This window comes from Microcaecilia unicolor, chromosome 5 (assembly GCF_901765095.1).
Source record: "Microcaecilia unicolor chromosome 5, aMicUni1.1, whole genome shotgun sequence".
NCBI lineage: Eukaryota > Metazoa > Chordata > Amphibia > Gymnophiona > Siphonopidae > Microcaecilia > Microcaecilia unicolor.
The window spans coordinates 359593144-359608015 of NC_044035.1; the positions used below are offsets into that span (position 1 = coordinate 359593144).

At 45.5% G+C, this 14872-nt stretch overlaps 1 protein-coding gene across 1 annotated transcript in view; it reads left to right on the forward strand.

Annotated features, from left to right (window-relative positions):
* Positions 1-14451, forward strand: part of CDH1 (cadherin 1) — a 104573-nt gene extending 90122 nt beyond the window's left edge. The window contains exons 13-16 of the mRNA XM_030204643.1: positions 860-1078; positions 3936-4066; positions 8435-8578; positions 13929-14451. Of these exons, the coding sequence (XP_030060503.1) occupies positions 860-1078; positions 3936-4066; positions 8435-8578; positions 13929-14135 (701 nt within the window). The 3' untranslated portion in view covers positions 14136-14451. The remainder of the gene's footprint in view (positions 1-859; positions 1079-3935; positions 4067-8434; positions 8579-13928) is intronic.
* Positions 14452-14872: the final 421 nt, after the last annotated feature.

Here is a 14872-nt window from a genome sequence, read left to right on the forward strand (position 1 = left end):
CTTTTTTTCCTTTCCTTGCCTCATCCATGTCCAGCGCTTCTCCTCTCCCTCATCCATGTCCAGCGCTTCTCCTCTCTCACCTGCCCTGCCTTCCTTCTCCCAGCCCGTCCTCCTCCTCCACTGCCTGCCAGCGAAGCGATAGAAAGGCTGCCAGCGTCGAACTCAGTAGCGCGAACGGTGCAGGCAGCGATTGAGAGCGGCTGGCAGCGTCGGAGCTTCCCTCTGCGGGTCCCACCTATGCAGAAACAGGAAATTGAAACAAAGTAGGCGGGACTCACAGAGGGAAGCTCCGACGCTGCCAACCTCTTTCAGTCGCTGCACCATTCACACTGCCGAGTCCATAAAAAAACAGTAAGTAGGGGAGTGAGAGGAAGGGTGCAGGACTCGCACAAAAAAAAAAAGCCCTGGGTAACCCCCACACATAGGAGCCGGTGCTGTGGGTGCTTGAGCAAAGTCCTTGACTGTGTCCAGGGAGGGTAACTTCCGTTGGATTTAGCACACCCCCCCCCCCCCCCAATCATTTTGAAAAGTGAGCTCCTATGTCCACATGTGGTTTCCATAGGTAAAAGCACAGGTGTGTTTGCAGTGTGTTCACTTTGATGCCGGTTTTAATCACCTGAAAATTGCAGCTCTTACATCCTCTATCAACGATTCATTTTTATGGCCTTTTCTGATCCATCAAGGTTCTTAAATGACAATATTTGTTGGGATACTAAGGAAAATATCAATTGCCCATTTTTTTTTAAAGCATATGTGTAACAGTGACCACCACACGATTAGCAAATGCTGTATGGTGAGAGGATGGTATTTGGGACTTACTTTCCCATGTTTTTAACATTGATGTTCCATTTCGCTATAGCACTAGAGTTGATGCCGACAAGAGAACTCAAAGTAGGGAGCCACCAGGTGTTCATCGCATTGACAGACAACCAGGACAAAATCCAGATGACCACTGTCCAAGCCAAAGTGTGCGACTGTACCGGAAATGACGTAAGCTGTGAGGAGAAGGCTTTCATCGCTGGGGGCTTGGGCGTTCCTGCTATTCTGGGAATTCTGGGAGGCATCCTGGCACTGCTGAGTGAGTACCCCCTTCTACTCGCAATCAATGTGTGGGGAAGGTCCTGAGAGCTGAGGTCTGTGCTCTAGAAAGCTCTACTCATCATTGACTGACTTGTCTTTTGCAAAATTTGCTATAAAGAGTATTTCCATGACCATATGCCCCATATTTTGTTAGAAATTCAGAGATGATTCCATCCTGCTGAGAGGGCAGGGGGAGGGGAGAAATTCCCCGGCCTCCAAGGTGGGCCCGGCGCTGGGGTCTCTGTCTCTCTTCTGCTCCTGACAGGACCCAAGTGATCGTGTCCCGACAGGAGCAGGAGAGAACGAACTCTGGCACTGAGGCTGGGGAGAACCCGGAGGAGCAGACACTGCAGGTCTTCCTCCAGCGCTGCTCTTCCGCTCTTCCTCTCAGGTGCGCATGCTCAGTTTTGAAACTGAGCATGCCCTGAGAGAAAAAGCAGCTGCAGGGGCAGGCAGTCGGCAGAAGAGCAGCGCTGGAGGAAGACGTCTTCTGCCGGTGGAGCCTCGGGATCCCCGCCAGCCAACAAGGTATATCAATTGCAGCGACGATTGTGTGTGTGGGGGGAAGGGGGGGGTTCAGTCTCTCGGCGGCCCTGATTCCATCCATCAGACAGCTCCAGTAAATAGCTTCTGCTTCCTGTAAGTGACAACAGAGACTTCAGATATTTGAGGATTGAATAGAAGAGAGCAGTTCTGGTCCTAGAGAAGATCAGCATAAGAATTATCCAAAGATGGTCTCATTTTTAGATTTGATGTGGTAGCCATGTTAGTCCACTTTTAAAGGTAATAAGTAGGAACAGAGACGAAACAGAGAGAAGAAATTAGCCGCATTGAACTGAAACTTGTTTTTGGAGAATTGTGGGATACAAGAATGAATAAATAAATAAATAAAATAAGATGATACATTTTTTGATTAGCTTTCGAAGGTAACCCCTCTTCTTCAGATCAGAAATAAGCAAATATTGACAAATATCAAACATATAAACAGCGAGTGACTGTACTCACTCGCAAATGCGCAGTAGAGACTTCCCTCTCTGCCCCGCCCCCGCTTCAATACGTGATGATGGGGGCGGGACAGAGAGGGAAGTCTCTACCGGCATGCTGCAGACGTCGGAACCGCTCCCCCTCCCCCTCCCCCGGAGTCGCCGCCGCCCCTCCATCTGGCCCGAGCACTGTAAACTTACATCAGCACGCAGCAGCAGGCACATCAGCAAAGCTGCCGTCGGGCTTCCTTCTCTGCCTTTGTCCCGCCCTCTCCGATGTTAAGTCGCACGAGGGCGGGACACAGGCAGAGAAGGAAGCCCACCCCGACGGCAGCTTTGCTGATGTGCCTGCTGCTGCGTGCTGATATAAGTTTACAGTGCAGCTCAGGCCGGGTGGAAGGCCGGCGGCAGCGACTCCGGGGGTGGGGGGGGCTCGGAACCCCCCCCCCCATTCCAAAAGTAGCCCGTTTTCACGGGCTCAACGGCTAGTCAGAATATATAAGTGAAACACAAAAATGTTGCAATGACAGTTTCACAGGAAGAAGCTCAAAAGAAAAGTGTGGTACATATATCCTAGCAATATATCTAGGTTTAAACTGTGCCAACACATTTCACAGGATCCCACAGTCATTCACATATTCAGTGTAAGGGAATCCTTCACATGCTCATCTTCCAATGAGGTATATATCGTTCAGTGTAAAAAGTGTGACGAAGGCTGCTACATTGGAGAAACCAGTCAGATTCTAAAGAAGAGATTTAATTTACATAGAAATCATATGAAAAATGCCAGTGCCAACCAGGATGTCACCTCTGTGGGGCAGCACTTCACAAAACCAGAACACTGTACCAGTGATTTCATGGTAAGAATCCTGAAAGGGACCTTTAAAACAATACAGGAACGTAAGACCTTTGAAGTCAGAATGATTAAATATTTTGACACCCACCAGACAGGACTTAACAAAGATCTGGGCTTTCTATCCCACTATAAACCATAAAATTCTACTGCTTTGTCACCCTCTTATCTACCATCCATCTCTCCCTGTCTCTCACCCACTCTCTTCCTGTGAGACTGTCATTTCAGTGCTTCTGTGTTTCACTTGTATATTCAAATATTTTTCAACATTTTGCTTATTATTTCTGATCTGAAGAAGGATTACCTTTGAAAACTAATCAAAAAATGTATTAAGGTATAATTTTATTTTCTTTCTATGTTTTATTTATTTTAGATTTGCTTGTAAATTGAAAATGCTTTATATTGTGTTTGCTCTGTTTTTAATGTTTATAGATTTCTTTTAAATCTTGTTTTTGATTGATTTATTGATAAATCTTAAACTTAAATGGTGAAGGATAGCACAGTTCAGTTAGGACTGAATGGAATATGTATTTTTTCAATAGGATATTAATAGATTAGGACCGAACTACGATTGGGGCTAGAGCATTGCTTTCATGGGGTAATGCCTACAGGTGGGGGATATTTTTCATACCATGACAGAAATGAACTGGATATGTAACATGTATGTAAAGTCTGAGGGAATGCTTATAAACAGGGTTACCATATGGCTCCAGAAAAAGGAGGACGGATTGAGCCAGCCGGGTTTTACTTCCATTGCTTTCCACTGAAAGCAATGGAAGTAAAACCCGGCTGGCTCAATCCGTCCTCCTTTTTCTGGAGCCATATGGTAACCCTACTTATAAAGGCTTTTTACAATGGTCAGAAGAGATACGAGACCCCCAGGCAGGAGTCTGGCCTCTGTGGGCGGAAGTGAAATTGTTCGGAAACTTACATCCCATCTTGCCAGGTTGGGGCACAGCAAATAAAGAGCTGAGCAGGGTAGAAAGGCCTGACTAACAGAGGGGCTTTTTGACTTTCAGTTCTCGTCCTGCTGCTTCTGCTGTTCATCAGGAGAAAGAAGGTGGTGAAGGAGCCTTTGCTGCCCCCTGAGGATGAGACACGAGACAATGTTTATTACTATGATGAGGAAGGAGGCGGAGAAGAAGACCAGGTGAGCAATTGCTCTTTTGTATGTGACAACTCTCCAGAAAGTGGTCAGGGAGGTGGGATTTGCAGTCAACAGCCACAGTAACACTGCTGGTTAAGTAGACATGGGAAGGAAGTTGGGGGAGGGGGTGCTGCCCTATGTGAAGTCTACAAGGGGCTCTTGTTTTTATTTTATTTATTGGGGGTTTATTAAACACCTTTATGAAGAGATTCACCCAAGGCAGTATACAGCAGCTACAATTTAACATAAAACTAACAATTTTGTTAACAGCATAACAATGGTAAAATAACCAAGAATAAACGTAAATGCAATAAATGAGGTAAACTTGAAAACCTAATAATAGAACTACCATGAAACAGTATCAAAAATATACACATTTAACAGCAGTGGAATTCAAATACCAAAGATGTGATACAATGTAGGATAATACTAATACACCTAATAAGCATTAGAACATTCAACTAACATAGACATGATGCTAAAGATTTTCTACAGTACAACTTACCATACAGCTGAAGGGCCAAATGCAGATATATAGATGGGGACAAGATGGGTGGTACAGAGTCAGTTGGGATAAATATTTGGGTGGCTAAACTCAAGGCAAGTTCTTTGTATAGTTAAGCAAGAGATAAGGAACTGATCTAAGTTACAGTCTGTGTAGCAAGCTAGTCCAGGTGCAGAATGAATGTATTAGTCAGTCACCCTATGTATTAAAGGCTTGGGAGAAGAGCCAGGCTTTGTACCTGCTTCCTGAAGTAGAGGTAGTCTCCAGTTACATGTAGCCCCGCTGGGAGTAAATTCCAGAGCATGGGGGCTACTCCTGAGAATGCTCACTGGCAGGTATTACAAGTACAATTTCCTTTGATGAGGGGACCTTAGAGGTGTTAAAGGTGTGTAAAGGGTTAACTTATTTTTTAAATACTCTGGCTCATTTTGTTTGAGGACCTTGAAAATCAAAATTTAGCCCCCTAAGATACTGGTAGCTTTCGCAGGAAGGGTGTGATGTGGCCACTCCACTTGCAGCCTTCTTTCAGTCCTACTGCATAATCTGAATTAGTTGGAGCTGATACAAACTCTTTTTGGTTTGGCCAGTGTACAGAGCATTACAGTAGTCTAGTCGTGATGTTATCATGGCATGGACCACTGTGGTCAGACTCATCTTTTCAATATATGGAGAGAGATTTTGTAGCTACCTCAGGTGATAGAGAAAAGGTTGTTTGAATTTGTGGGATCAGAGTGAGTGATGAGTCTAGCAGTTTCCCAAGACTCCTGACTTGTGATTTTAGGGGGAATTCATACTTGTATTAGGTGCCCAAAGAATCTCTGTTTTGCTTGGGTTCAAGCAAAGTTTGTTGTTGTTTGCCCATTTCTGAGTTGCGGTTAGGCAGGCAGACAGTTTGTTCAGAGCTGTGGGTAGATCTGGTTCAGTGGGTATGAGAAGTTGCACATCATCAGCATAGTTGTAGAATTTTGTGTCCATTGACCAACGCAGCTCAGCAAGAGTTTGAGGTAGATATTAAATTAAACGGGAAACAGTATGGATTCCTGTGGCACCCACAGTCCAGTGCCCAAAGTAATGATGGGCTGTTGCTGAACCGATTTGTCTATCTGACAAATAAGATTTGAACCAAGTAAATACTTTGCCACTGATACCTGTTTCTCTGCCAGTCTTGTAAGCATGATATTATGATCCACGGTGTCGGAAAGTTGGCGAGAAATCCAGCCACACTACTGTTCAGGCAGATCCTTTGTCATGATTTCTGTGCAGATCATCAAGAAAGGACACAAGAACTATCTCTGTTCCGTACCTAGGTCTGAAGCCAGATCGACATGGGTCTAGCCAGTTACTTTCAATTAACCAGTCGTTGAGTTGACTGCAGATTGTCCGTTCTATAAGTTTTGCCAGGAAAGGAATGTTAGAGATTGGTTGGTAGTTTTCAAGCTTGTCCTGGTCAAATGAGCTCTTTTTCAGTAGGGGTCGTACCATATATCTTTTTAGTGTTGTTGGCAGCTGCCCTTCCACAAGAGAGGTGTTGCCAATTTTAGTGGCCCCTTCAATGAGGCCTACGCTCGCTCATTGTACTATCTTTGCTGGGCAGGGATCAAAAGGGCAGGTTGTAGGCCGTAGGCCTTTCAGGATTTCTCCAAGAAGTAGGGTTACCATATTTGGTCCCCCCAAAAAGAGGACACATGCACCGCCCGCTGTCACATATTCCCCTCCCCGTCACCCCCCTTCCTTTCCTTTACTCTACTGCCCTGGTGGTCTAGTGACCTCTTCGGGGCAGGAAAGAGCCCCCTCTTTGCTGCCCGGAGCACTGCCCTGCATCCTGTTGCTGATCTTGGCGCCGATTCAAAATGGCCCCACTTTGGTTAAGGTGGAGCCCATCGTTCCGGAACAGGCTCCCCCTTTCCCAAAATGTTGCCCAGTTCCTTACAAATCTAAAACCCTCATCCATGTATTGAGACTCTGGAACTCTGTCTGTCTCTTGGGCCTTGCGCGTGGAATGGGGAGGAGCGCTTCTGAAAGGGCTAACCCTAGAGGTTCTGGATTTGAGGTTTCTACCTAAGAGCCTAAATTTGGCTTCCAGAACCTCCTTCCCACATTTTACCTATGTCATTGGTACCCACATGTATCAAGACAGCCGGCTCCTCCCCAGCACTACCAAAAATCCTATCTAGGTGACGCGTCCTTTGCACCAGGCAGGCAAGTGACCAGGCGATCCTCGCATCCACCAGCCACCCAGCTGTCTACATGCCTAATAACTGAATCACCACACCCCATGCCAGGGGACAAATAATGAACATGTGAAAGAGACACTGCTATAATGCAAGAGAAGTATGAGGACTGTGGTCAAAGATTGCGACAGGGACAGAGAGGGGGAGGGGATGGGGGAGGGAAGGGGATGAAAATGTAAAAAGTTACTGGAGATACAATCCGGAGGGTTGAAAGAACATGAGATTCTTTCGGTTGTGAGATATGCAATGTGTTTAACCGCTTAAGGTACCATCCATAATGTTAGCTAAATAAGCAGACAAGTCTGCATGAAAATGTTCTTTTGTGATTTCTCCAATAAACATTATTGAAATATAACTGAATCACCAGCTACAACAGCCATCCTAACCGTTCCCTCCTGGGCAGAAGCTCCTGAAGATACATCCTTAGTGCAAGAGGATATTGCATCCCCTGGTGGATGGGTCCTGGCTACATGATTACTTCCATTTTCACCAGGGTGATGCTGTCCTTTTAGAAGACCTCCCTCCTCCAAGGCAGCACAGGGGCTACTTGTACAGCGCTGCGTAACCCTGGCAGCGCTATAGAAATGCTAAGTAGTAGTAGTAGTAGTACCAGACTGAAAGTGGGACTTCTCCATAACGTCCCTGTAGGTCTCCTCTGCCTCCCTCTGCTCCTCCGCTACTCTAGCTTCAAGAGAATGGACTCGTTCTCTGAGAGCTAGGAGCTCTTTGCATCAAGCACACACATATGACAACTCACCACCTGGGTGACACTCAATGAAAAAGACTGGATAGCACCCCTCTCGCTACTGGACAGCTGTCTTCATCTTAGTATTATACAGTTGTAGAGCTGTTTAATTAAAACTTCTTAAGGTACTAAGGATATTAGATAAATATAAAGAGCCTTAAGATTGTTTGGTATAATGTGTAATTTATTTAGTGTTTGCTTCCCGGAAACTAATTAATGTAATTAAAACTCTAATAAAAACTCTCCTCTTGTCCTAATTAGAATAATTGACTATACATAAACAGTTGAGCGAAGGGTGGGAATGAGGACTGAGCCAAGACTCGGAAAAAGCACAGCAGGGCCATCTGTCAATGCTTTGGCAGAAAATTCAAGCTTTAAAACTGAGGAAAAGGGTAAAAAGATTAAACCCAATCATTAAGTTAGCAAGCACAGAGCAAAATAATGTCAATTACCCAGAGAAACGTCCTCTCAGAACTTCTCAGAAAGAAAGTTAAGTGGGACCTTTCTTCTCTTTATAATTTGGATTCTAAGGAGACTGCTTCAAACAAACCCTTTGAAACTACCCCAGTAATCAGGACCCTGATGCACTGCTAGGCAGAGGATGGACTAGAACAGTGGTTATCGACCCTGTTCTGGGGACACACCCTGCTTGTTGGATTTTTCAGGATTTCCATAATGAACATGAAGACAGTGTATTCAGATCTCACTCATTCATTGTATGCAGATCTCTCATGCATATTCGTTAGACATATCCTAGAATGCATTCTGGTTAAATGTGTGTCCAAAACTGGCTGAAGTGTTTACTCCAGACTTTGGCTAATAACTAAGATAAATGGGAAGAGTGTCGGCTTTTTAAAACATGGTAAAGTTGTTTCACTTCTGCCTTTCAGGACTATGACCTCAGTCAGCTGCACAGAGGCCTGGATATGCGGCCTGAAGTTACCCGGAATGATGTTGTCCCCACCCTCATGGCTGCTCCACAGTATCGTCCTCGCCCAGCCAATCCGGATGAGATCGGCAACTTCATTGATGAGGTAGGAAGAGACTTTAACCCATGAAGTAGTTGTACTGTGCATTCATTCTTCCTGTGCAGTCTGTCATCCAGTGTAATCCCGATGGTAGCTTACTCCAGGGCTGAGATGACGATATTCTGCTGCTCTTTAAAGTTGACCCCATTTGATTGACTCGCACCGTTTAGAGACTACTGCCCAATGGTTATTTGACCATCGCCTCATTGTTGCCTGTTGGCTCTCAGGTCGCTTAACTCTGCCCTTCTGCACCACTTTCCTATCACTTTGGTAACCAGAACCGGCTCTAGATATTTTGAGCCTCAGATTTCTTCATTATGTAAAACAGGTTTTCTGGTTTTGTGACAGTTGCATGCTGTTCGCCCTTTCTTTGATCATAACACTTTTCATTCTCTGAAAAGTGCTTTTTACGACACTTGATTTGTCTACGAGCAAGTTCATCACCAAAGGTCTTTTTAAAGACCCGTACAGCAGATCATCACAACACGTGCTACCTACTGCACATATCAGCTGTTCTTCCGGCGTCTGAGACTCAATAAACAACACGTTATTGAGCAAGACTCCTGATGCAGGCCTGACGGCCGAAACTCAACAGTTGTGTCGAGTCTTTTCATCAATAAACAAGCTTTTTAAGATTCTTGTCTCCAGGATTTGTATTTCCGTGGTCAAACATCCCACTCTCACTTATACTTTTGTTTTCCCATGGGGCGTTCGAGTTCTCCTCTTGGCTGCAGATTCTTCTGAACAAGCTAACCGCCTTCACCGCGTTCTCTAGCAATGAATTCCAGAGTTTAATTACGCGTTGGGTGAAGAAAAAGTTTCTCCGATTTGTTTTAAATTTACTACACTGTAGTTTTATCGCATGCCCCCTAGTCCTAGTATTTTTGGAAAGCGTGAACATCCACCTGTTCCACTCCACTCATTGTTTTATATACCTCTATCATGTCTCCCCTCAGCCGTCTCTTCTCCAAGCTGAAAAGCCCTAGCCTCCTTAGTCTTTCTTCATAGTATGGCAGCAGTTGCATGTTTTCATTTTTATAGCTCCAGGTATTTCTCCATTTTATCAAAATGAGCATGTTTGAAATCCAAGAGTTTTTGTTTTGTGTGACTGCTAAACATGGCTTTTTTTTTGAGGGGGTACTTGGGGGTACTGAGTACCGGCACCTTTTCCACTGTCTGCTAAAATTGACCCAAGGACCCCATGATAGAGCTCAGGCTCTACACACCAATTCTGCCTTGTCGTAGATTCTGTGACTGGTTGCAGGGTGCCTGGCTATTATGGGGTGGATCCTTCAGTGATCACCCCACCCCCGAAGGGTGGCCTAGAAAAAACACACTGCTGCTAAACCATATCATGTGATGACCACTGCTGCCCAAATGGTTAGTACCTAGACCTTAGACGCACTTTCTCCATTCGTCAGTCCTAGATCCAATGTCACCCTTTCCCTCAGAGGTTCTATCATCATTTTACTGAGCGGAGTATCTTGAAAAGCATCCTCAATCTCTTTACCACTTTCAAATTGTGCAGGTAGGATAGTTGACATCTGGTGGTTGAAATCTTCTCACACAGTAGCCCCCCTTTCATTCCCAATATTTAGATATCCATTTACATATGAGCATAAGCATTGCCATACTTTGCACCGACCGAAGGACCATCAAACCCAGTATCCTGTTTCCAACAGGGCTGAATCCAGGTCCTAAGTACCTGGCAAGATCCCCAGAAGAGTAAAACAGATTTTATGCTGCTTATCCCAGAAATAAGCAGCGGATTTTCCCCAAGTACATCTTAATAATAGATTATGGATTTTTCTTTTATGATCTCAGCCCAATTTCTCTGAGTTGGAGATCTGTAGACACCTGTGTGAAAGGAAGTTCCATCTTCTCCCTCCTTTCCCTGCTAGTTTTCACATATAGAACTACTGCTCACCTTTTCAGCCAACTCTGTCCCTCCTAAAGGTATTATAGCCCGATATGACCATGTCCCATTCATGGGACTTCTTGAGCCATCCTATTCCTATATAATAATTCTTACCTCCAACATTCTGACTTGCCTGGGACCATGGCTCATTCCGAGTTGGTCTGCTAGGCTCCGTAGATCAGGCTGACATCACCATAGCCATTATGATGTCAACTTCAGAACCCGGGGGGGGAAAAAAACATGCCTCACAGCTGATCCATGTCTAGAGGAGGGTCGCTGGACATGGGTGGCTGGAGGGGGGGCAGGGGAGAGAGGAGGGTCACTGGACATGGGTGGCTGGAGGGGGGCAGGGGAGAGAGGAGGGTCGCTGGACATGGGTGGCTGGAGGGGGGGCAGGGGAGAGAGGAGGGTTGCTGGACATGGGTGGCAGGAGGGGGGCAGGGGAGGGAGGAGGGTTGCTGGACATGGGTGGCTGCAGGGGGAGAGGAGGGTCGCTGGACGAGGGGGGCAGGGGAGAGAGGAGGTTCACTGGATATGGGTGGCTGCAGTGGGTGCAGGGGGAGAGGAGGGTCACTGGACGGGTGGCTGGAGGGGGGGCAGGGGAGAGAGGAGGGTCGCTGGACATGGGTGGCTGCAGGGGGAGAGGAGGGTCGCTGGACATGGGAGGCTGCAGGGGAGCCGAGGAAAACCTTGCTAGCGCCCGTTTCATTTGTGTCAGAAATGGGCCTTTTTTACTAGTGTCTTTATAATACAAGCATAGAGCTTGTAGATCTAGAACTTTTGTGCTCGTTGCTTTGCAGCTGTATTTTATTGGCTTTCTTACCTTCCATATAGCGCTTTGCATAGTTTTCTCATCTACTTTGTTGCTGGTTTGTTTCATTTATCTTGTTGCTTTGTCCACTGTGGTCTTGTTTTTCTGGGGGTGATGTGAACTCACCTGCTTCCATGTACCACTCCCATCCTCAGAATATATAGTTTGAATTTCTCAGATCCTCTTTCCCGCCACAGAAAGACGTAACCTGTACTTGCATTCGCCATTTATAGACTCCCATTCAGATCTACAGTACAGCCCTGATACTGGGGTCTTAGCTGTCCAGCATTGCTGGGTCCTGGATTACTTCGACCACGCTCCAAACTTCCTTCAGTCCTTATGGACAGCTCTCTGCAACAGTTCCTCCTACCTTTGGGTTTTTTTTGAGGGGTCAATGAAATAAGTTGTAGGTTAGAACAGTGCACTGAGATTTTACTCCAGATGCAGTAAACTAATTACCATGGTGTCAAAGTGTGTGCCGACAAAACAGAGCAGTGGTTTGCTATGTCATGAGTAAAATGTTTCCCCCCTTGACAGTGGATTTCTCACATCACTGTGAGCAGCAAGTTGTCTGGCGTAATTGTCAAAAGCGCCCCTGTGCTTTCTACGTTAACTGTGCAATCCTTTAGCACATGGTTCTATTGTGGAGTCAAGTTTTCAGGGGAAAATAACATGTAAACTGTTGTTCTAAAGGATAACACAACTACCGTTATTAAATGAACGGGGAAAATCCACTATTCCTGGGATAAGCAGTATAAAATGTTTTGTACATTTTTGGGATCTTGCCGGGTATCTGTGACCTGGATTGGCCACTGTTGGAAACAGGATGCTGGGCTTGATGGACCTTTGCTCTGTCCCAGTGTGGCAACACTTATGTGCTTGGGATTCTGAATGGAATCTTTCTACTCTTTGGGGTTCCAAATGGAATGTTGCTACACTTTAGAATTCTGCATGGAATCTTGTTGTTCTTTAGAATTCTAGAATCTTGCTGCTATTTGGGGTTCTACATGCAATGTTGCTACTATTGGGTATTTGTGACCTGGATTGGCCACAGTTGGAAACAGGATGCTGGGCTTGATGGACCTTTGCTCTGTCCCAGTGTGGCAACACTTATGTGCTTGGGATTCTGAATGGAATCTTTCTACTCTTTGGGGTTCCAAATGGAATGTTGCTACACTTTAGAATTCTGCATGGAATCTTGTTGTTCTTTAGAATTCTAGAATCTTGCTATTCTTTGGGGTTCTACATGCAATGTTGGGTATTTGTGACCTGGATTGGCCACTGTTGGAAACAGGATACCAGGCTTGATGGACCTTTGGTCTGTCTCAGTGTGGCAATACTTATGTAAATAGTTTGGCTTCTGACTGCCTCAAGCTGCTTGCTTCTTTTTCTCTCTGCAGTTGAGTGGTGTCATGTCCTGCACCCCCCCCCCCCCCCCCCCTCACGGAACCCTTATCAGAATCTGCATTAAAAGCATAGAGTTTCCTTCTATATTTTTGTGAGAGAGAATGACTTCCACTGACTGTCCATTTCCTACCCTTTAGGCTTCAGGAGATCTGTTCATTATATCATCCATGTTCTATATGTATTACCAATTGTATCTGTATTCTGAAATGGCATAAGTCATGGCGGAAAATTGTAAGCCACATTGAGCCTGCAAATAGGTGGGAAAATGTGGGATACAAATGCAACAAATAAATTAAATAAATCTGCTCACTCCAGCCCAAATCATGATTCTGTGCATAAGTTCAAATTATGGCCTCCAGAGTATATACCCTGTTTCCCCGAAAGTAAGACATCCCCCGAAAATAAGACCTAGTAGAGGTTTTCCTGAATTGGTAAATATAAGGCCTCCCCCGAAAGTAAGACCTAGCAAATTTTTGTTTGAAAGCAGGGCCGCCGAGAGCCGGACAAGGCCGCCCTCCCACCCGAGGTCACCGGGCCTCCCCTCCACCCCCCCTCCGTTGCTCCCGGAACTAACCTTAAACGCTTCCTTTCACCTTCGCAGCAAGCAGCAGCAGGGCAGACCTCTCCTTCCTTCCGTGCCCCTCGCGGACGTTACATCAGGTGAGGGCGGGACACGGAAGGAAGGAGTGGCTTGCCCTGCTGCTGCTTGCTGCGAAAGTGAAAGGAGGCGTTTAAGGTTAGTTCCGGGAGCGACGGAGGGCGGGCGGGCCAACCCCAATCCAACCCCGATGTTTCCCTGAAAAATAAGAAAGCCCCTGAAAATAAGAGCGCATTTTTGGGGGTAAAAATTAATATAAGACAGTGTCTTATTTTGGGGGAAACAAGGTACATAGGTCATCTGAGATGATGTAGGAGACCTTGAAGGTGGGTCTCTTTCTTCCGTGAGGCCTCCTGGCACTGCTATAACTTAATGAATTTGATCAATGCATTAAGTTTTATAGCCGTATCATAATCTCCTTTTGTTGAGCTTGAAAGACCCAGTCATACTTTCCCTTCCCTTCGCTCAATCACATGTTATTAGAAGGCTGCTTAAGGATAATCTACTGTTCATTGAACAGGGCATGTCTTATGTATAGAAGTTTGTTTGAAATCTGAACTTTTGTAACCCTAAGTGGCCTGATCCAATTAACTCTCTTCTTCTGCCCACCCCCCTCCTCCAGAACCTCAAGGCAGCAGACAATGACCCCACAGCCCCACCGTATGACTCTCTGCTGGTGTTTGACTACGAAGGGAGTGGCTCTGAAGCCACATCTCTCAGCTCTCTGAATTCCTCCAGCTCCGATGGAGACCAGGACTACGACTGTATGAATAACTGGGGCCCCCGCTTCAAGAAACTGGCAGACATGTATGGAGGGGAGGAGGATTAATGCACTGCTACCATCACTCTAAAAATCTCTAACAAATGGACTGTTCCACTTGCAGTGTAATGCTTGGTTTGCATCGATCTTTACTTTGTAAAAAAACTCAATTGATGTTTTTCTATAGGCCTTGGTTTGGGAAGATGGTGGAATGTTCTTCAGTTCTGGCTCTTCCCATGATGGATTTGTTGAATGTGTAACACTTCTGGGTATTTTTTTTTTGTTTGTTTTATTCACTGTGAACTTAACTAGTCTGAATTCCAGCAATAACTTTGCTTGAAGATTTCTGGATTGCATTTGTTATTGGCATTGCTCAGTGAAAACAGATCATGCGAGTTAGAGCCATGAACCACTGGGTGGTAAAGGGTTAAAAAAATCATGGGTAGGAAACCCATGAAACACAGCCTTTTGTTTCAGCTGCCTAAAGTGTGACTTTTGTATTGTGTAAACACTTCTTAAGCTCTGTTATAAAAAGTAAGGCTTAAGGCAAAGATGCCCCTAAAAGTTCTGATGACCAATTTGAATAAGATTTCAAGCTATCTCCTTTGCAAATTCAGAGAGAGATTCCAGGACCACAAACAGCTCCGTGTGGCTTTCAGAGAACTGAACTCTTTACAGTTCAGATTCTGGCTCTGGAGCTTTGTCCTCCGTCCTTTCCAGGGGATGGTAGTGGGGTGCTGCTTGCAAGCAGGGTTTACCATTAGACTGGGATGGTTATTATTCATCTAGAGGAGCTTTACCAAAGA